Below are 21,436 nucleotides of genomic sequence, written 5' to 3'. Positions count from 1 at the left end.
CCATCAAAGAGATGCCTATTCCTTAGTCAAATCTTACTCACCCAGCTCAACGTGGAAAAGCGCTATAGAAGAGCCTCTATGGCTGCAAGCATTCGAGAATGGATGCTTGGACGTGTTCACGTATGTACCAGACGGCCTCCCACGTTCCCTCAGGCCCTCTTTTGACTTTCATCCCACTTGTAACCGAAATGAGAGAACAAAAGGTCCCATTAGGCCATGTGACGATGGTGTTGCGATTGACCTTACGACATTGTAGAAGTTCAACGCAAGCCACTATGAAAAGGGCATCAAGTCATCTCGTCGGGCCCATCCCGCGTTCGGAGGCTTTCAGAGCACATCGGAGAACGAATAAGCCATAGTCAAAAACCCTGTCTCTTCCAAGGAACAGAGATTACGCGCATTATCCCACCGAAGAAAGGGCTTCCTTTTTAAGCGGGAGAACAGCCCACGTGACAACCCAGACCGCTAATCATACGCAAGAAACTTAATTCATGCGAGCCATAATTCATATACTTGATCAATGGGTTGTAGTAAGAGACATTCGGAATGTCGCCTTCCGTTCTTCGCCAATGACGTCCCTCGAACAAATTGATAGACAGTCGGAATATCCTCTTCCGAACCATTAAGCGAGGCCCCTGACATTGAAGAACCTGGGCTGTCACGGAATGTCCGCCTCCGATATTTCTAGATTAGCGAAAACAATACGACATCCTGGGTCCGAAACAACAATCACAACATTTCCGGTTCTAAGACAACAATATTGCATAGAGAAACAATGTAATGGGTTCTGATGATAAGGTCGAAACGAGATCTTGGTCAACTGATGCCTTGAAAATTACAATCGCCGGCTTGTTCTTCCGTCCTTCCAGACCGTTCAGGATCTCGGAGCAATCATAACAGCCAAGGACCGCCACGGCGGCTCTTCTCTAGTCTCGCTCCGGCCCGCATCTCACCTTCTGATCGGTTTGATATATCTTGTTTATGAGCTCGATGGGCTTCATCGTGCGATGTAAGCAAGTCTAGAATGGCCAATGCTACAGCATGTCTTACAACAATATCGATATTGGATGCCATCCTATATTCTAGAGCACCCTCATGAATATGATACAACCGTGACTGATTAGTGACGTTACCTTGTTTCCTCTCCCATGGGTCTCTCTTGTTGGTCGGCAACTGCAGTGCAACCCTCTTCGGCCACGTTCTTGTAGATAGATTCCTGGGCATGTGCCAAGAGAAACCTTAAACCAGGCGGGCCCGACGGACCAAACTGGCCGAATATGCGGTTCTGGAAGTTTTGCTAATACTCTGAAACAGCTTTCGGGGTGGGCCGAGATAAGCGTCCAGAATCGACACGATCAGAAGGGAAAAGAATCGTGACGGCTTCCCAGTTTGGACGCCTCGGATGCCCAATGCGGCTGGTTGGGCCATAGTCTGGGCAGGCTCTCTGGCAATCAAGCGGTAGCGTTAGCCTGTTAAACCGGGGTAATAGAGTTTATCAAGATCACGATCACCGGATGAAGTGTTGAACTTTGACGGGTAGCCTTATGAGGTCCGGGGAGGAGGAGATACCATATTGATGTATAAAATAGTTGATATCCCTCGATCCTTCCGACGTCAGGTCCATGCATATCACTTTCATTTTATTGCTCAGGGATAGCAATTGGCACTTGAGTCGATATCATTTAAACGACTCCAAGAGATCCCCCAGTATGTCACACCGCCGAGGGGCAAGTACCAGCATGGCTTTACTACACAGCTTCACCCTTTGGGCACTCCTGGCTCTGTTTACCAGCTCAGCCTCAGCCACAAGTCTCCCAGGTTACGGACTGAACTTATATGATCCTCTCTGCGCCGAGTCATGTGTTCGATCCTTTGCTCTTCTGAAGCTTCCATGCTCCATTGTCAGCCCTGGCGTGCACAAACGGGCCACACATTCACCAGTCTTCACTCCACCGAGTTGCAAAGCCAACAATGAAGCATTCCTGACATCCGTGGCATCATGCTTCAGCGCCAAGTGTTCTGAGGAGAAGATGTCCAAGCTTGAAGGCTTTTGGGAGGAGTCAGTCACTGGCACTAAGCATGTCCCTGCAAAGTGGACTTATAGCGAGGCCCTTGCTGAGGTTCAAGAGAACCCGGCCAAATATCAGCTCAAGCCTACAGACTTTTCTCTCAATGAGACATCAATAGTTGAGCCTACGGCTTATCTAAAGCAGTGGAATCAGCTTGGAGGATACAGGAATGAAATGATTATCGAGTCAAGATATAGGTACGCTTTGTTCTTACTAGCCTTCAAATCTGGCAGGACTGACTCAAACCCTCAAATAGCATCACCCTTGTCGTCCTTGCACTCGGTCTACCAATCGTCATTACATGGCTAGGCTACATGCCTTACATCCCAACAATATACGACAAACTCAAGCCATACATGCTCTACCCCAGCACGATTGGCACCTACTCTGTCCGGCCTCTACCTTTCAAGCTCGGCAACGTTCCCAACATCGGCCAAGCACTCTTTATCATCATCTTTGTCTCTCTCACTGTCGTCTTCACCGCCATCGACTACGACGTCCGTCAGCCTAATGCCCGTTTCGACAGCACTAGACGCGAGCAGTTGGCTTACCTCGTGTACCGTACTGGATCGTTCGCATATGCCCTCCTCCCAGTGATTGTTCTCTTCCCCTCGAGAAACAACATCCTCCTCTCACTATCCAACTGGTCACGTTCAACTTTTATCCTACTTCACCGCTGGGTCGGAAGAATTTTTACGCTTCTTGCTGTTCTTCATGCCATATTTGCTTTGGCTGGTTCCAAGACTCTGGGTTCTGCTGATTGGAGACGATGGGGTTCTACTACCGTTATCCTCTCGGTTATCACTACTTTTGGAAGCGGTCTATACTTCCGAAAAGCCAACTATGAGCTCTTCTTATTGATGCACGTCATCTTGGCCGTTTTTATCGTCGTCGGATGCTGGTACCATCTCATCAAGCGTTATGAAGCTATCGGCCTTGACTTTCCAAACCACTCATATGGTCAGGAAATTTGGCTATACATGGCATGCGCCATCTGGTTCTTTGAGCGTTTTGTCCGAATCATTCGTGTTGTCAGACTGGGTATTCTAAGATCCAAGGTCAAAGATATCGGATCTGGTTACGTCCGTATCGATATCCCTAATGTCCGCTGGGGATTGGATCCCGGCAAGCACGTCTTTGTCTATTTCCCAACTCTCGCTCCATTTCGACCCTGGGAGAACCATCCTTTCTCAGTCATTCCTACAGTTGCCCTTCGAAGTCACGGATCGGCTTCCTCCCCTACCTCTCCGATCTCACCAGGCGGATCTTCTGGTCTCGAAGACATGGAGAAGTCGGTGGCACAAATTGGATCCAGAAGCATTTTACCTTCCGCAGAGAACTCGGCTGGAGTGACTCTCTTCGTCAAAAAGTCAGCCGGTATCACAAGGCACCTACGAAGTCACGACAGGCTTTTTACCTTCCTTGAAGGTCCTTACCCGGGTAACGACACTACTCAGATCCTTCGTTGCGATAGACTTCTCCTGATCGCGGGCGGAGTTGGCATCACAAGTGTTTTCGCTCTAGCTCACAGCCACTGGAACGTCAAGCTAGCATGGTCAGTCAAGGATGAAGCGCGCTGTCTCGTCAACGAACTGGAACCAGCTATGGATGCCATCAGCACGGCACAGGTGGATGTGAGAATAGGCTCACGGTTTAACGTGACCGCATTGATTGATGAGGAGGCTTCTCGAGGATGGGAAAGAGTCGGAATCGTGGTGTCAGGACCAGGATCGCTTTGTGATGAGGTGCGAGCGGTCGTGGCAGGTATAGCACGGAACTCTCAGACTGTTTTTGAACTTGAGGTGGATGCATACTCTTGGTAGTGAAGGAGGAAGAGTTTCTCCTGAGCATGGTTTATTGAGTAGCAAGGAGAGGTGATGGTGTTTTGTTTGTGATAGACACGTAGCGTTTCCACCAAAATCCTATCTATTTTTTGTCGATATGTTCATGATCGATATTCTAACCATGACTCCCTAGCTTCAAGACTCTATACAATGCAATGTGAATGCCACCAGGATCGATCGAAGCCCCCTGCCTGTAGATCGTTTCTCATTTCCCCTGTCAAAGATATGTATGTCACTGTCCGCTATTCAGGTACTTGGTCTAGGCCCTGTTGAGCCTCTTGAGTGAGTCTCGATCTGAACTCATCCACTTTTGGGACCAAACCTCAGCCCTCATTGGCCAAACCGACAAGATCGATCTGCCACCAACATCAATAGTTTGGAATAGCAACGATAGTTTATTAGGATAGCGTTTGATTATTTGACACAACAACAATAACAATAAGAGGAATCTGTATTGTTTGTTCTGTTTGATCTTTACATCTCCTCATCTCCATTTTCTTCCGACCTTTGTCACTCGTTTCACAATGGTTTCTCGTACCGTGTTGGCCGGAGTTTTGGCTGTGCTTTCTTCTCGAACTGTCATCGCCGGACCATGCCGTGTGGTCTCTTCCATCGAAGCTTCATACTCGACAACCCTCGTTGTGTCTGCTTCCACTGAGGGCCAGTCCACTGAGACACTGGAGACTTCTTTTACTGTTCCTACGACCGATGTCGTAACTTCTACCGTCATTGAGGAGGCTACTACGACCGCTGCCGATGACTTGACAACCACTACCACTGTGGCCTACGCAGTCCCCACTACCTTCAAACTGCGTGCTTATGGCAGCGTTGCTGATGGCTTGGCACTCAAGTCAGAGGGCAACCCAAGTGGTTGGTTAGCGTTTGGTGAACTCCCGAATACTTTCGAAGAAGTCATATTCAGCTTCTACGAGGATACAGGCCGTATCCAGTATGACTCCAAAGATGTCTGTGTTTACTACGACGACGATGGTTTGGCCGCCCAAGTCAAAACGTGCACTTCTGTACTGTCTGGCAGACAAGACCCCCTTACCTGCGAGAATCCCACTAGCAACCAGCTCAAGTGCGTGATCCCAGGGAAGACGTGTTCCAACCCTCCATCTTTGCCCATAGCCTTATGCACTCCCACCGGTGACGAATGGGCTCAATTTTTTGTGAGACCGTACATCAGCGGCTCATTCTTGTTTTATCTGGGCAATGGGAACGCGATGGCTGACGAACTCGAGGATATGGATTTGCGGCCTGTTGATATTCAACTGAGTGGGAAGATGTAGATGGCTAACGCCACTGACTGGGTTGAGAGGGCATGAAGGAGTCGTTTGTATGTATGTCACCATGCCCATCTTCTTATACCTACACCGTTATCTATATGGGATGTCCACAGTTTAATTAGAATTGATTTGTTTTTGACTTGGTTAACAGTCTGACATGAGGATGGTTCAAGTTTTTCACGATTCACGAATTTGAATTGGTTCAAAATCAAGTCCGTTACTTGTGGTTTATCTTTGATAACACTTCATAAGCACCAAATCTGTTAGTGCTCAAGTAGCTTTGAGGACAGCCACCGTGTGGGGATTCGGTTCCGTGCACCATTCAGTAATTGCAACTTTTAAACCTGTGTAAAATCGAACATTGACATCATTTAATCTTGTTTAACGTGAATATAATGACGTGAATCACGACCTCGTTTCCAACGAAGAAGCCTTCTTTCAAATCAAGTTCATGTTTCCTTCGTTTGCGCAAAGTTAAGCCCATCTACCTACCTCGCGTGACTCACTGACTTGTGAGTCCAGGGTAACCACCTGAGGTCCAAGTTAAGGGTCATTGAGTTTTGGCTGTCAGTAGGATGCACCGATTAATGCGACTCTGGTTGATTGAGCAATCCAATTGAGGTCATTGGCCACCTTGAAGTTCTCCGTCTGGTGACGGTAAAGAGGTTCGGATTAATGGAGAAGAGCACGATGGATAACGACGCGACGTAGGTGGCTTCTGCAAAACATGTTTAAAGTCTGTGCATTATGATCTAGCCTAATTGATGTGTCCAGGCCTTCGTTTATCGCATCACGAGTGATGATCTTGACTCGAGCCTTTGACCATTAGCTGGTCCTTGCATGCATTCAGATCTGTTCTCTGTCGTTGTCGACCAGGAGAATTGAAGAAAAGCAAGATAAAGTAGATTAGTAATTGGAGAATCCTCCCAGTTTCAAATAACGGAGAAACTAATTAAACTGTAAATTTCCCAAAGTCATACATACCCTGTCAGTTAGCCTCGCTCTACTCCATCCGAGACAAGACACCTGCATCTACCGGTAATTTTGGTGGGAGAGCAGGGATCTGCAAGGCATTTGCCGCCAGAACCGAATCATCAAGGCGAGTCGTCGGCCAACTTTTTTGGTTCCGAAAAGACTTTAAGACTCTAGTAAATTTCAGCCCAAAACCGTTGAACCGACCGCTTCAACGATGGCGACAAGCGATGGGATCCGGCTAAAGTAAATCGAGCCCGCTTACGCTAGATCCAAACCTCTTCTCTGACCATTCAGAAGGGAATCTGCACTAACTACCCCGGATCCGTTCCCTTCAATTCTTTTCGGGTCTGGGTCTTGTCTTGTCTCCATGCCCCCGCGTCTGCATTTGCCCCATCTCATCCCATCTTGTCTCCATTTTGTCGGGTCTCTCCACAACCGTAACTTTCCTTTCCTTTTCTCTCTTTTCCAACATACAATGGTTCCTATTCAAGCAACAACAGCAGAGACAACAACGTCATGAGCAGGAATGGAATCGCCCCCGGACGCAGCCCTGACAATTTCGTCGACTAGCGTATGTGCAGCCCTCATCGTCGCCCGCTGCATCTACCGACTGGTGTTTCGATGTCACATCCACGCAACATGCCATCGTCGCTGGCGCATCGACGACTTTTATATGACCATAGCCATTCTACCTCTGATCGGTCGCGCCTTGTGTATTCTGTTTTCGTTCTACCTTAACCCGGACCACACGTATGATCCAGCGACGCAAGCTGAGGCAGATGGCTGGGATGTTGGTGTGCAAGATTTGAATAGCGAGAGGGAGCTTTCTCACAAGTTACTCATCCCTGCACGAATCTTTTATGCATTATTGTGCGTTCAACTTCATCAATTGAGTGATTTGGGTTGTAGATGAATGCTGACTTTGGGTCTACAGTTTATGGTGCTTGAAACTTGGACTGCTGGCCTTTTATTCCCGCTTCATCGATGTCTTTCGTTGGGGCAAGTTTGTTACAGATGCGCTTTGGTGGTTCATCATGGCCACATTTGTCGCAGTCTTTATAACAATCCTGGCAGAATGCCGCCCACTATCTCTGTACGTTTTCTTGTCTATCAACAACAATTGACTCTCGCTGATAGACTTTATTCTAGAATGTGGGCGCTCAATTATGATGCTAGCAGTAAGATTGCAAATTCGCCACTAACAAACAATTGCTAACATTAACGTCACAGAAGTTGCATGCAACCGCGCCGTAGGCAACTTGATACTAATGGCAGTTTGCAATATCATTCTCAATGTCGCCCTCATCATCCTCCCTTTTCCGATGCTGCGACATCTTCGACTCGATCTCAAAGAGAAACTACAACTCGGCTTCTTGTTCAGCGTGGGCGCTGTGCTAGTCGCCATCACCATCCTTCGCCTTCCTCTAATACTCAACCAATCCGTTTCGCAAAGGTCCCGATCAATGGTATGTTGATTCTGTATACGTGGCTGGTGATTTTGTTCTGACACATTGTTCCAGTGGGCATCGATCGAGATCCTTTGCGCATGCATAGTCGCCAATACACCCTTCTTTTACGCCCTTGTCAAAGACTTGCAACGACAACACGACGACCGACCTGAGAGATCACCGTCCAATGCTACGAACCCGAGCGACTTTTATGACCTACAAAGCCTACCGTCTTCATCAGGCGCACCGATGCCAACACCACCAACGATATCACCTGGCACATCGAAATGTTCTATTAAATACTGCGAAAACGTATGAACGCAGGAATAATACGTTGTATATATTTAAATACCCGAATAATGATACCCAATTTATCAAGTTCTTATGAGTGCATTTACTCGTGAAGCAAGCAGCCTAATTAAGGCTTTCGCGATATATTGACTCGGTGCAAAATGACACCGTGATCTTTGTCTATCATTTCTTTCGCGGGGTCAAAAATAACGAGTTGAATAGGATCACAAGTTGGACGCAATGTTTTGTAGTTGGTATAGTTGCGATGTTTATTTCCAGCTCAGCGGGTTCGGCTCTCCAGGACTGCCACTGAATGGATGTTTTCGGCGGGCCATCTAGGCGGGCTTTCAGGCGGGCTTACAGGCCTCTCGTCGCATTAACTTCTCTTGTCTTTGCAACATCAGATTTCCCAAAACTAACCTACGCAACTTGATCATTTACTGGCGACAGCTAACTATTGTCAACACACAGTTCATAGCCTATATTTTCCAACCGCGACTCCAACGATGACGCGCCTCCTTCCTTTCTCCGCTTCCCAATTCCCGAAGCGAACGTCATCCGATCCGACAGAGTTCAGCACATCCCTTCCATACAAGACCGCGACAAACAATCACACGCTCCAACGTTGTCACCGTCGAACCGCTCAGTATCCCCTACCGCTCATACGCGATTTGCCTCCCTCTAGAGTCGGGAACGAGTTTGTCGCAAGCCTTCATCGAGTCAACATGGTCACTGTCTGATGGAACTCCCGTGGGTCATTTCTGATGCCCTAGAATACCTGCGACATGGGTTAACAGAATGGCACTGTCTAGACTTGTACTGCGAATCCTGCTGTCGCACTCGCTATCGTCGGCTGTTGCGAGTAACAATTCAACCACCAAAAGAAGAAGTGTCTGTATTGCTTACTTGAGGCTACAAAAGACATTCTGTCGCGCCAAATCGAGCACGCCAGAGCCCAGAAGCATGCAACTGTCAGCATCCGACCATGGCCACAGTCAACCAACTACACGTACAACCAAAGCACAAAGACATTGACAACATACTCGCATAACTTCGTCATTCATTATCATCATAACTCTTCTATCATGAAACCAACGGCCAGCGACGCAAATCCCTACAAACTTCCATCCATGTGCAGACATCCCCACTTGGCATCCCTCCGCCAGCCTCGTCTCGCCTCTTCCAAACCTCAGCGAGCACCTCCTTCGACGACTTGTAACTCTCAAACCCGCTCCTCGAAAATCCCTTGTCCAACCACTCCGCGATATCGATCCTTTGCCGACCTCTCGCTTCCGCCCCCGCAATAAATGCAGGCCATGCCGTTCCTGGGCCGAGAAGGTTGTTCCTCTCGAGCGCTTCGTCGAATGCGTGCAGTGAATCAACAACATCATGGACGCTATCTTGAAGAACCAGCGGGTTCACCTTGCGAATTCGGCGGTAGAAGAAGATGACCAACGCTGAGGCCAAGGCGCGCACCATATGCATGTGCGGTGTGCCGCCCGGAGCAGAGTTGGGGCTTGCGCTCACAGAAGGAGACCCTTCGCTATGTCGCGAGCGGAACAGACAAACTGCATTCTCAAGGTATGATGCCCGCGGCTGGAGAGCCATGAGCGCTTCTGCGTCTGGCTTTTGCTTTGCGGAGAGTCGGTCCATGACATTAGCTAGTCTTGTTATCTGCGACACAAGACTAAGCCACGTCTCGGGCACCCCGTAGATCTGCATGTACATGTTCTCATGATCCTGCGATGCATCCGCGAGGTGAATGTCTTTGATGTCACGTTTTGTCTTTTGGCCGTGTAACTTTCGTGGTTCAAGGTGGAGGAAGTTGTCCAGTGTCATGTCCGGATTGATTGACTGGACGGGAACAGCAGCTGGCTTGCTGGCGTTGGCGTTTGAACGAGTAAAGGGGGTTTCGATAGCGTGATTCTCGTCATGAAAGACGTTCAGACTCTCAGAGACGATGCGCATCCAAGCGTAGATGTTATGTAGCAGGCGGGCGCGACGAGAGATCCTGGGTTTTGAGAGACCGCGCCAGCTGATGAGGCGTTCCATTTCTGTGAGACACCACCGGGTGTCTGTTTCATTACCCGAGAGAAGCTGAACATGTCAGTTGTGACAATCGCGTACTGGACCAATGTTTTACTTACTGCTGTTGCCAACACAGCGCTTATGCCCATCAATTGCTCCTTGTACTTTGCCTTGTTTGGCCCTGGCTGTGATTCCTTCTCGAGGCTGACTCTGAGGTGTTGCTTGGCTGCTTCGTATGTCCTACTCGACAAAGACTCCCAATGGTCGCCAGGTCTCGTGAGAGTAGGAAAGGTGATGGGGTTGAGTGACAGATGAAATGAGGACACTGCTATCAGAGCATAAAACGTCGCCAGATTGGCACGCTTGATCTGGTCTTTGTTTACCTCCAACATGGTCAACTCGCTCAGTGTCATAATAGCAGATGGATAATGGAGGGTTCTCCATGCAGATTTCTCATTAATTGGTAGAGATCCCATCTGGCTGATGACATCGTCGTTGAAGTGCTTCAGTAGTAGTGGTGCATCAGTCATGAGATCCAGTTGTGGGCAGGCAACATCTTCAGCGACAGGCTCAAACGGTATCATAGTATCCAAAGATTCAGAAAATGATTCCTCGGGCCAGTTGAGATTCATAGGTAGTGTGTCGAAGTTTTCGTAAGATAGTTGGGGTGGATTATCAAGAACACTGACATCCCAGGTGAACAAGTCACCCCAGTGTAGAAAGTCCAGCGACGTCGTTGAGAAGTCATTTGGGACGACGGTCTCATCGACCATCCGATCGGTATCGTTGTCAACTGGCTCTGAAAAGTCTTGTGTTTGAGGTTCACTCAACGTATCAAGCTCCATGTCATTAAAGGATACATGATCTGAGATGGCAGTCGTGGTAGACTGACAAGACTCAAACTTGAGGACCTGAAAGGGCCCGACTTCGCAGATACTCGCTGCATCATCATGTACATCAAGACCTTTTGACTCTTCATCGATTTGGTTCAGAGCAGCCGTGACTGTATAAGGAACATTTTTAAGGAGAGCATTGCTCATCAGCTCCCTGTCAGCCTCTGCCAAGTATAGTCAGCTCCACTGTCCAGACCCATGCATATGATATAAGAGTCGAACTTACCAGTGAACAAATGCCGTCTCGAGTACTGCTCTGCGCCAGCCTCGGCCGCCTGCGTCGGCTGTCTATCATAAACCTCTTTTCCTGTAGAAATTAACCATCGCAAAGCAGGCGTGAAACCCTCGCATGTCAATCCAGCCTGAGTACATCGATTGCACTTTGGCAAGGACTGGTCGCACTTGAGATGTCGTTTCCGGCACGTCTTACACCCGCCGAAAGAGTGTGTGCGTCTCGATCGAGAAGAAGTACCCATGACGATTTGATCCGAATCCGGTATGCAAACTCCAACAAGAACTCCTGAAGAGAGAAGTCTGTGTAAGTAATAAAACGAATGAGGAAGGCCTCGCAAGAGGGCCTGGGAGTAGTTTGCTTTAACGGGTGGTGAAAACAGGAAAGAAATCGGGATTTCCTTCCTCTTTCGAAGCACTTATCTGTCGGGGCTGCCGAGTCATTGGCCAATCAGAGGTAGATTAAAGCACATAGAGGCTTGTTCTAGGCTAGTGGACTGGGACTAGGAGGTTCTAGGGCGGGTTCTCTCCATGTTTCGTTCCTTAGCGATGGAGTCGAGATGCATGATAGCCAGCAGATAGATATGCTAGTCACTTCGTTCTGTGGGGAAATTTTGACATGACATGGAAAAGGGCGTCAATCCGGGGTCTTTAGTGTGGGTATCTTGATGTTGAACTTGTCACTAGTAGAGTTAACAATCTGGTCATAACTCCAAATCTCAAAGCGTAGCTTGGTAAAGATGGCTTCCGATACATAAGTTTTGGCAAGTTTGTTCAAAGTGGAATATGCTACGGAAACAATGACAACTCATGTCTAGGTTCGGGGCAAACAGTAAAATACAAGTCGTGATGGTTTATATTATAAGACACAAGAATGCTAGATTTGTTGAGCCATCAAACAAGAATTGTGACATCACCAAACACAAAGGAATATTGTTAAAAGTAATTGAAATCATTGAAAACTGCGCTATGCTTAACTATTTACATCCTTTTCACAATTTGATCTAGTATACCTTAAGCCTTTGCCTCAGGGGAAAACAACTTCTCGATTCGTCGGTTGTTCCACTCCCAAGCAGTAACATCCTCATACTTGCAAGGCATACCCTCCTCAATGAACTCCTTGAGGGGGAACAGAGAAGCACTGCGGTTTGGCTTGGCAAAGTAAGCGATGGAGTATCGCTCGGGAATAACCTGCTCGCCATCGCCAGCTTTGATGGAAGGAGGGTATGTCACACGGTGACATGCAGCCTTGAATGTGTCGTTGGTCAGGCGCTGCAGAGAGTCGCCAATGTTGAGGATGATGTCTGTAGGGGCAGCTGACTCGACGTTGTTGAAGTGGCCCAAGTTCTCTTGGTCCTCAACTTGTAGGCCACCAACTGAGTCCTGGAAGAGCATGGTAATGGTGCCAAAGTCGGTGTGCTCGGCGATACGTGTGGCGCTTCCATCGGCCAATTCTGAGGCGGGGACAGCTGGGTAATGGAGGATGCGAAACTCGTTCTCGGCGCGGTTGTGGAGAGACTTGAGATGGTCTGGGGAAACACCAAGAGCGATAGCAAGAGCCTCGATAAGCTGCATCTCAGTCTTGAAAGCCTTCTCATAGAAATCTTCCATAAACTTGCGGAATCCTGGGAGTTTCTCCTCGGGAACCCAGAGGTTGTCGACCAGCTCATCTGTCGCGGAGCCAAAGTCGACGGTCTCCTTGATATCGCGGGTGGTCTGGGGTCCCAGACCCTTCTCGTAGCCGCTGATGTTGGCGACGTTCTCCTGGCCGACAAAAGAGTAGCCGCGGTTGGGGTTGGCCTGGGGAGGGTGCTTGGCGATCATCTTCGTCTCAAGGGGGAGCTCGAAGAAGCGCTTTGTTTGGGCGAAGAGCTCGTGGATGTCCTCAGAAGGAATGCTGTGGTTGACGAGCTTGACACCGCCACGCTTCTTGAGGAGGCGGAGAAGAGAATCGCAGAAGTCCTTCTTCTGATCCGGTGTTCCGAAGAACAGGGACATGTCGAGGGTGTCTGCATTGAGGGCGGCCATGATTGCTATGTGATGGGTAGGAGTAAGTTTGAATAGACCAGAAAAAACTGTAGTCAAGTAAGATTGAATAGTAGTTGTTATTGTTTGTGATGATGGAGTGATTGATACTTGAGATGATGCCGTCCTCAAGACAACTTATATATCCAATCTGTTCGGAAACTATTACTTATTTCCCCATCCTCAAGTGTTTCCATTTTGGTTACTATTATGATTCAACCGATCATTCCATTGGAAACGAACCAAGTACGGGCCAGAATCCTAAAGAGTATAGTAACACCCTATCAGTGGGAGCCGTGTTAAGCCGCCAACATGAAATCAGCTGACCAGTATACATGACGATTCAACCCCGGATACGCTGATCAAACATGGTAATCAATGAACAAAGATAGTGATCCCGAAGCATCGGCACTAGATGAAGCTACGGCCCTTCCCCAGACGGAGAGTCGCGTCGCCTATCGTCGCTGGTGGTGAGATAAGGATGAGTCGAGAAGCTCCACAGAATTGTTGATCATTAGCGCGTGAGTAGAGTTACGCCGATAAGAGGAAGGGGAAAGAGACCCCGAGCTTATCGGAATGGGCTCAGTCACTAGGCCACCTACCCTATACTATCTTGTCAAGAGAATATGGGGGTGTCGTAATGATCACAAGTGAATACACTTGGAAGCGAATAATGTAATGTGTTGTCGCCTGGACAATTAATAAGCAATCGTGATGTTGAAGTCTTGGTTAATTAATGGATCACTCATGTTCAGTGGCACGATGAGTCTGTCTCAGAATGTAATACAACTTCATTTCGCTGTGTTTGGGGAAATGATCAAAGCGCCGGCGTATTCCGAGCACAACATTGTGGCCAAAGCACCGGATCGATTCAATGCTACTTTCTGGTGCAGGTTATTTTATCCAGGCTCGGCACACTTTCCGGAGTAACAGCAGATTGAGACGCGAAAGTATATTTGTATAACGTTGCAGTAATAGCATGAGCTTGCTCACGTTTATGGATAGTGTTGCATTAAAAGTGGGATAAGAGTGATGAAGGGAGGAAATGGCTCGTCAATCAAGACGCGAGGTAACCCAATAGGTAGACAATGGATCTCTCCAAATTTCACGAAAGCTTGTTATATCGCCCTACTTTGACTGTGAAGACCACCAAGAGTCAAGTAATGGAATATGAGTTATGAACTACCCGAAACAACCATGGAGAACCCTTAATTTACACATCAACAAGAACAAGAAATATCTCACTTCCACCGCGCTGACGTCGCAGTCAAGACTCAGCGGCTCAAACCGCGGGGAAAAAAAAATAAACTAAGAAAAGCCCAAGCCCGAAATTGGTTCAGGCGGAAATGACGGAGCTTCTGGAAGAGGGGAATTGTACAGTTAAGCTTTAACCTAATCCCTAGTCGGGACCAGAAGAGATGATCTCCTGAACTGCCGCAGAGGCTGAAACGCGTCCTCAGGCGAGAGAACGGGCGCGCTGACGACTTTAATATACGGCACTTCATGCCGCCTCACATAATCTCGCCGAGGAAAAAGTTTATTATTGTTGTACAGAGTAGGGAAAGGGGAGAAAGAGGGGATATATAGTCGTACAGATCTCGTCACACCAAAACATATTGACATTCTGCAACACGCTCATTTTCAACTTGACCTTATACGTTCTTTTAATTTTTTTATTCTCGTTTTAGTCAACCATGTTGTCTCTTAAATCGCTGTCAGCCTCGCTGATAGGCGCCCTGAGCCTGAGCGCTGGCGCGTCTGCAGCCAGTAGCTCGGGTCTTGTAGCCTCGACCTATTTCGCTGGCTTCCATGCCAACCGAGGCTTCCCTGTCTCGGCTATGCCATGGGATAAATACACCGACGCCAAGTACTCTTTTGCTGAGACCACTGAAGACGGTGGACTTGATCTATCCCAGTCTCAGCCTGAAGAGCTTAGCTGCTTTGTCACTGCCGCCAAGAAGAACGGAGTCAAGGCGCTTGTCTCCATCGGCGGCTGGACAGGCGCCAGGTACTTCTCTACCAACTTTGGCAATGAGAAGAACCGCACAGCTTTTGTCAAGACATGTGTAGACTTTGTCAAGGAGCATGACTTGGATGGTCTGGATTTTGATTGGGAGTATCCCAACAGACAGGGCCTTGGTTGCAACACCATCAACGACAATGACACAGCCAACTTTTTGGAGTTTTTGAAGGAGCTTCGTCAGGACCCTGTTGGAAAGGGTCTCTATCTGACCGCTGCTAGCTCTCTGTTTCCCTGGAACGACAAGGCTGGTTCTCCATCCAAGGATCTTCGGGGCTTTGCTGATGTGCTGAATTACATCATGATCATGGTAAGTTTACTGGCTGTGTAGGAATGAACACTGCTAACGATCTTTCTACAGAACTACGATCTTTACGGTGCCTGGTCTACCGTAGCTGGCCCCAATGCCGCGCTCTCTCGATCCTGCGACGAACGCAACACCATGGGCGCTGGTGATGAAGCCGTCGCTAAGTGGAACGACGCCGGCATCCCCGCTTCCCAGATCGTCCTTGGCATGCCCAACTATGGCCACGGTTTCAAGGTTAACGCGACATCTGCCTTCAGCCGAAACCACAAGCTCAACCTATACCCTGCTCAGAACTCCACCGACCGCTTCCAGGGAAGCAGCTGGGACAACGATCCCCTCATCGACGTTTGTGGAAACCCTAACCCCCCTGGTGGAACCTATCCTTTCTGGAGTCTTATCAAGGAGGCCAAGTTCCTCGATGCGAAGGGTAACCCTGCACCTGGTATTGCCTATACTTGGGATAAGTGCAGCAAGACGGTGAGTCAATGTCCAAATGATTAATGAAAACATATTTGCTAATTCCCTTAACAGCCATTCCTTTATGACGAGAAGACAGAGATCTACGTCAGCTATGATAATGCACGATCCTTCGGCGAGAAGGGTAAGTTTGTCAAGGCCAAGGGGCTCGGAGGATTCGCTACCTACGAGGCGGGTGGCGATTACAACAACATTTTGATCGATGCTGTTCGATCAGCTGTTGGACTATCTTAAAAAGCTATGTCCACGAAGGAACTACACTTATTGGTAGAGATTCAGGTCTTGTGATTTCTATAGATGAATACGACCTCATCCAGCCCTTTCAAAGCATGAATATGAAAATGATGTGACCAAGTTCTGTATTTGAGGGTGTACGGACAAACAAGTACAGTCAACTCGTGAATGGGATATCCAAGATTCTCGATGAACAATGCCATTTTTAACTGTCACTCGAACACGTCGGCTGATCTGTCATGAGCTTGGTAACTCTTGCGGAAATTCCGGAACCTGGAACCAGCAAGGCGTATTCAATGTAATCGTCTACCGAGATGGAGGACTGCACCCACAATGGATGACCTAGGCATAACCATATTGGGATATATCCTGCGCTATTGTCCGTAATGAGCCAAGACATTGATAACCACTGGGAAATCAGAAGCTCGTCAACATAGGATGATACGAGATCCAACATAAGAATTAGAGGTTACGTTGTATAAGAATTATTAAATCTCTTCATCCAACCATAGCCTGTTGTCTCCTCCTAAAGAGGAATTATCTCATGATTGACAGCTTACTCATTCAGAATGTTTCACTATCTGGCTTCTTACTGGCTTTAGATGTCTTAGAATACCGTGATCAGCGCTGCAGGACTATTATAGGGTGATATGGGCTAAGGATTCAGTGCATGCCTCGTAAAATTTACAAGTGCTTATGGGTGCGTCACACGGCATTAAGCCAAGGCGTGCTGTGTATATGAGGCCTCGATATACTATTATTAGATAGTTGACATGTTGAAAATGCGGCATTGGTGAATATCGGCAAGACAAATGGCGAAGTTATAAGAGTCCATAGATTTCCCCGCTATCCTATTCTTAAAAGTACATCTTCATCCTTTGTTGACAGTGCAAAGCAAGCAACCTGCAGCAGAACTCATACCACGTATTCATCATGCACTTCACCGCCATCATCACCAGCGCTGTCGCGCTTCTCGCCTCAGCGACCTCGGCCCAACCGACAGCCCGTCAGGCACCTGTTGCCTACGCAAACCTAATGGTTGTCAATGCCAACGACCATAGCCAGCAGCCTGTTAGAATCCCCCTCGCACAGCTTACGACCCTCAACTACTCCGTCACTGAGCTGCGTCTCATCAGCCTCAGCGTTCACGTCCCCGATATCCCTTCGCCTGATGTCAAGGATGTCGTTTGCCAGCGATACCAGGACAAGTACGGTATCCAGTTTGGCAGCGCCGAGTTTACAGAAGGGAAGCCTGCGCTTATTAGCACCAACCCGGTTGATTTCGGTTGGGTTTTGTGCTACCACAAGAGAAGCGATTAATCTTGTTAATTGGCCATTATCAGATGCGCTTGGAACTTTGTGAAGTTGGGGAAGGCGAGATAGGTGTCGAGGAGCGGTGGCCCATAAAGACTGTACATTCTGTAATTTGGACCACCGCTTATTTAAGACGTCTGAAAACATTTGAGGCACAGTGAGCAACTGAGTAGGGCTATCTAGGAGGACCCCAAATGATGTGTGTGTAATCTTAGACGATATAATTAGAATTACCTTTCGAATCAATTGTCATCTTGATCCAAGTGTCCATAAGCTGAGAATGTTTGTGTCGTGAAAGTGTCATACCGTAAGATTAACCTAGACTGGTAGCTTAATTTCTAAGCACACTAAGCCCCTAAAGACGCTATCTTATCGCCCATTCTGACAGCCTCCACGGCGCTGTGCCGTGGCTTTTACACCAAAAATCCATATTCCCCGGAACGCCGTGGAGTCTTGTTAAGGCATTTTGAAGATCTGAATAGCGCTTCAAATCCGCCACGGAATGGAATTATTTCTGAAGGAACATCATCAGACAATGAAACATAATGATTTAGAGAAAAGCTTAACAATCAACACATCACATCAAAGCTTGATACTTAGCTCAGAGGATACTTAACATGGCGAGATTCGGCATATTCGTTCTACACCAACAGATAATAGCATCGCCTCTTTTCCAAAACTCATAACTCAAAACAATTCAAATAGCAGCCACCCAAGAAGTTGTCATAATGTCTACTGAGTCCAAACTCTGGCATCCCCTCAAACTGGGAAATGTTAACCTCTTCCATCGCATCGCTCTCGCCCCCATGACCCGTCTTCGCAACGATGACGATCACCTTCCTCTGGACTCAGTAATCCAATATTACAGCGACCGTGCCAGCATTCCCGGAACTCTAGTAATTAGCGAAGCAACTGGTATATCGAAGGCCGCCGAAGCAGCCCCCAGTACCCCTGGGATCTCCAGTAGCGATCAGATGCAGCGCTGGAAGAAGGTCTTTGACGCCGTGCATGACAAGGGAAGTTACATGTTCATGCAGATCTGGGACCTGGGAAGAGCAGGAGACCCAAGCTACCTCAAGAGTCGTGGCTACAAGTACTCGTCCAGCAGCGACATTCCCATGGAGGGATATCCTGTTGCTCCCGAGGCACTTACGGAGGCGGAGATTTGGCAGAAGATTGACGAATTTCGAAAGGCTGCCAGGAATGTTATTGATGCGGGTGGTGACGGTGTTGAGATTCACGCCTGTCATGGGTGAGAATACCTGCCTTAAGAGTATCGTGTTTGGCTAATCTTTACACTCCAGTTATCTCATCGATCAGTTCATCAGCGAGAGCGTCAATAACAGAACTGACAAGTGGGGCGGTTCAGTAGAGAACCGGGCTCGTTTCCTCCTAGAAGTCGTCAAAGCTGTCACCGAAGAAGTCGGGGCCCAACGGATAGCTCTTCGCGTCAGCCCATTCGCAACTTTCCAGTCAGCTTACACCGCAAACCCTTGGGACCAATTTGGATATATAATCACCGAATTAAAGAAAGCCCAATAAAAATTGGCTTACATCTCCTTTGTCGAACCCCGCGGCAATCCTGCTCAGACCGACATGACGATCCACACGCTTGCCGGCGATAATGTCAACCCTTGGGGAGACAAGAAACGAAGTCTCGATTATTTCCTGCAGTTGTGGAATAACCAGTCTCCTGTCATCGTTGGAGGAGGATAACTGCCTGATAACGTTTCGGAAGCTGTTGACGGTAGTTACAAGAAGTGGGATGTTGTGGTTGCGTTTGGTCGATGGTTCATCTCGAACCCGGACCTAGTGTACCGTGTTAAGAATGGCATTCCGCTGACACCTTACAAGAGAGAGTTCTTCTACGCTGCCAAGAGCGAGTCAGGATATAACGATTATTCGTTTAGTCGAGGATTTGTTGAAGCCACCAAGGCTTAAGGGTTGATGTGGAGGGACTGCTTTCATTGCCGAGGCATGTGGATTTTGACGTTTGGATAGATATTGAGTTTAATTTTAGTGTTCTTTGTTATTAGATATTGCTCAAGTTACAACATTGGTAGTGCCAAGCCCGCTATCTATAGGGTCTGTCTTACTTATTGAGCCTGGGAGCTCTCTCCGGGTCTCGCCACCAGTGACAAGCTTCCTTCCTGATATCGTCCTTCTCAACCTTCGTATCCCCTGGTTGCACCACAATCTGCAGCGGTGACTCGCTATCTCCATCGTAAGCTGGCCACTTAGGACTACCAGGGTACCTGTGGCTATTTGGGTCACCAGTCGCAACAAAGCTTGACAGATATCCGTGATAGATATGGCTAATCTCGGGGTACTGGGTGGTCTCCTCATTCCATGTGTATGCAGTGTCTGCTGTATGAGGAATGCCCTGCCAGTCAGGGAAACTATTGTTGGTATTGAAGCGAACTTTCCATGTAGGCACACTGGCAGTGGAGGCTCGGTATGCTGTCTCCTGACCAGGGCAGATGTAAGCATAGTCGCTCCAAGCGGCCGAGATACGGTTATACTGTGTGCTGTTTGGCGAGTTTGCAAAAGGCGAGTCGTCATACTTTGCTGGATCAGGATACAAAGCGCTTAGCCCAGACAAATCCTTTTGCGTCAGAGCGGGCGAGATGTTGTGGAGGTAGTCTAAGAACTCGCTGTCCGTCTCAAGATCGCCAGGTGTATAGAACTTGCCCTCATCGTTGACGTTTGAAGTGATAGTAGGAACGTGGAAGAAAGTCCCATCGTACCCGGACTGAGAGCCGGGCTTCTCAAACAATGGTCCTCCTTGCACAGGCTGGAAAGGCCAGGTCAAGACGTCATTGTAATCGTAGAAGATTTGTGTGCTAATGTTTCTAATGCTGTTGATATCTGCTTCTCGCAAACATTTGAGAGCAGCTTGGTTGGTCTTCTTGCTGTCACATCCGAGGTATGCTGTGTAGTCGTCGTACTGAGTCTTGTACAAAGGATATGTATCATTGGGGAAAGCCCTTGACGTGACAGATCCAGATTGATGAATGGCTCGGGCGAACAAGGCTTTGTTGTCCTTGCCGTAGTTGTGGAAGTAATGGATACCCACCGAGTGGCCACCAGCAGAGCGACCGCCAATAGTAACAGCGTCCTTATCACCTCCGAAAGCCCCAATATGTTTCTGGACAAACTCCAAAAAGAGTCGCTGGTCACGAATGCCGAGGTTCGAAAGACCCTCGTCTTGGAAGAGCTTGGACGGAAGAAAGCCGAGAGAATTGACACGGTAGTGGAAGTTGACCACAACTATAGGTTCTTTCGATGAAGCAGCGAACGCAGCGCCGTCAAAGCTGGCCCAGCTTCCAGAGAAGAATGCACCGCCATGAATCCACACGAGGACGGGAAGCTTCTTACTCAACGGCACGCCTTGGGGTCGAAACACGTTGAAGTTGAGACAAGCCTCGCTTTGTGAATCGAGAGGTGTCTTGGCAGTAATTTCCTGGATGCAGGTCTTTCCGTAGCTTTCGGCGCGCTTGATACCTTTGAAAGGTTTGGGCCAGTCTGCTGCTTTGAAACGTCGATGACCTGTAGGCTGGAGCGCGTAGTCGATACCCATCCAAGCATCCACAGGAGCCGGTAGGTCCCTCTTGGTAAGGGTACTGTTTACTGTAGTTCCAGAGACACTGCCATATCCTTCGAGTTTGACGAGGTTGTAGTGGTCTCCAGGCGCGTGTGGTGTCGCTGAAACCTGCTGGACCGGCCCAAGGGCCAGCAATGTGCCAATGTTTGTAAGGAGCTTCATACTAGCAACGACAGTACGGCACCGATGGAGATGAGAAAGGGCAATAAGAAAACGAATTTATTCTGTGTTTTATATCGCTCAGACCCATGACGATCGCCATTACCAAGTATGTTTATCTGCCTCCCCGCATACAACAGTAACCCGAATCTGCCCCACGATATGTGGGTTTACGATGTTTATCACCTGTTTAGGTAGGAGACTAAGTATAAAGCCTGCCCGATCGGC

General features: G+C 48.2%; 9 protein-coding genes across 9 annotated transcripts; 6 read left to right on the top strand and 3 right to left on the bottom strand.

Annotated features, from left to right (window-relative positions):
* Positions 1-1,709: 1,709 nt before the first annotated feature.
* EDB82DRAFT_545408 (uncharacterized protein) lies at positions 1,710-5,205 on the top strand (the record flags this gene model as incomplete). Its single annotated transcript, XM_025734645.2, has 3 exons — positions 1,710-2,266; positions 2,326-3,814; positions 4,357-5,205. 3 exons carry the CDS (start codon positions 1,710-1,712, stop codon positions 5,203-5,205), a joined length of 2,895 nt encoding a protein of 964 aa, XP_025585430.2.
* Positions 5,206-6,703: 1,498 nt separating this feature from the next.
* EDB82DRAFT_524253 (uncharacterized protein) lies at positions 6,704-8,601 on the top strand (the record flags this gene model as incomplete). The annotated part of the gene is made up of 6 exons (XM_025734642.2): positions 6,704-7,047; positions 7,112-7,270; positions 7,327-7,355; positions 7,408-7,643; positions 7,698-7,937; positions 8,395-8,601. The coding sequence occupies 6 exons, from the start codon at positions 6,704-6,706 to the stop codon at positions 8,599-8,601; spliced, it is 1,215 nt and encodes a 404-aa protein (XP_025585428.2).
* A 374-nt stretch (positions 8,602-8,975) lies between these two features.
* Positions 8,976-11,609, bottom strand: EDB82DRAFT_168124 (fungal-specific transcription factor domain-containing protein). The gene is made up of 3 exons (XM_025734641.2): positions 11,064-11,609; positions 10,064-11,001; positions 8,976-10,013 (listed from the first exon to the last, which is right to left on the bottom strand). Exons 1-3 carry the CDS (start codon positions 11,311-11,313, stop codon positions 9,000-9,002), a joined length of 2,202 nt encoding a protein of 733 aa, XP_025585427.1. The 5' UTR covers positions 11,314-11,609; the 3' UTR covers positions 8,976-8,999.
* Positions 11,610-12,013: 404 nt separating this feature from the next.
* Positions 12,014-13,300, bottom strand: EDB82DRAFT_168110 (uncharacterized protein). The gene has a single exon (XM_025734640.2). It carries the CDS (start codon positions 13,094-13,096, stop codon positions 12,083-12,085), a length of 1,014 nt encoding a protein of 337 aa, XP_025585426.1. The 5' UTR covers positions 13,097-13,300; the 3' UTR covers positions 12,014-12,082.
* A 1,406-nt stretch (positions 13,301-14,706) lies between these two features.
* On the top strand, positions 14,707-16,221 carry EDB82DRAFT_460938 (glycoside hydrolase superfamily). The gene is made up of 3 exons (XM_025734639.2): positions 14,707-15,423; positions 15,475-15,897; positions 15,952-16,221. Exons 1-3 carry the CDS (start codon positions 14,788-14,790, stop codon positions 16,129-16,131), a joined length of 1,239 nt encoding a protein of 412 aa, XP_025585425.1. The 5' UTR covers positions 14,707-14,787; the 3' UTR covers positions 16,132-16,221.
* Positions 16,222-16,917: 696 nt separating this feature from the next.
* Positions 16,918-17,757, top strand: EDB82DRAFT_536177 (uncharacterized protein). The gene has a single exon (XM_025734638.2). The coding sequence runs from the start codon at positions 17,065-17,067 to the stop codon at positions 17,449-17,451; it is 387 nt and encodes a 128-aa protein (XP_025585424.1). The 5' UTR covers positions 16,918-17,064; the 3' UTR covers positions 17,452-17,757.
* An 82-nt stretch (positions 17,758-17,839) lies between these two features.
* On the top strand, positions 17,840-19,465 carry EDB82DRAFT_574766 (uncharacterized protein). Its single transcript, XM_065609955.1, has 2 exons — positions 17,840-18,697; positions 18,750-19,465. Exons 1-2 carry the CDS (start codon positions 18,174-18,176, stop codon positions 18,985-18,987), a joined length of 762 nt encoding a protein of 253 aa, XP_065464783.1. The 5' UTR covers positions 17,840-18,173; the 3' UTR covers positions 18,988-19,465.
* EDB82DRAFT_524247 (uncharacterized protein) lies at positions 19,042-19,386 on the top strand (the record flags this gene model as incomplete). Its single annotated transcript, XM_065609125.1, has 2 exons — positions 19,042-19,146; positions 19,204-19,386. The coding sequence occupies 2 exons, from the start codon at positions 19,042-19,044 to the stop codon at positions 19,384-19,386; spliced, it is 288 nt and encodes a 95-aa protein (XP_065464784.1).
* Positions 19,466-21,428, bottom strand: EDB82DRAFT_498616 (triacylglycerol lipase FGL4). Its single transcript, XM_025734636.2, has one exon. It carries the CDS (start codon positions 21,209-21,211, stop codon positions 19,538-19,540), a length of 1,674 nt encoding a protein of 557 aa, XP_025585422.1. The 5' UTR covers positions 21,212-21,428; the 3' UTR covers positions 19,466-19,537.
* Positions 21,429-21,436: the final 8 nt, after the last annotated feature.

Source organism: Fusarium venenatum (assembly GCF_020744135.1).
Source record: "Fusarium venenatum strain MPI-CAGE-CH-0201 chromosome Unknown EDB82scaffold_2, whole genome shotgun sequence".
In the NCBI taxonomy this organism is placed as follows: Eukaryota; Fungi; Ascomycota; class Sordariomycetes; order Hypocreales; family Nectriaceae; genus Fusarium; species Fusarium venenatum.
This window is presented reverse-complemented; position numbering and strand designations above follow the sequence as displayed.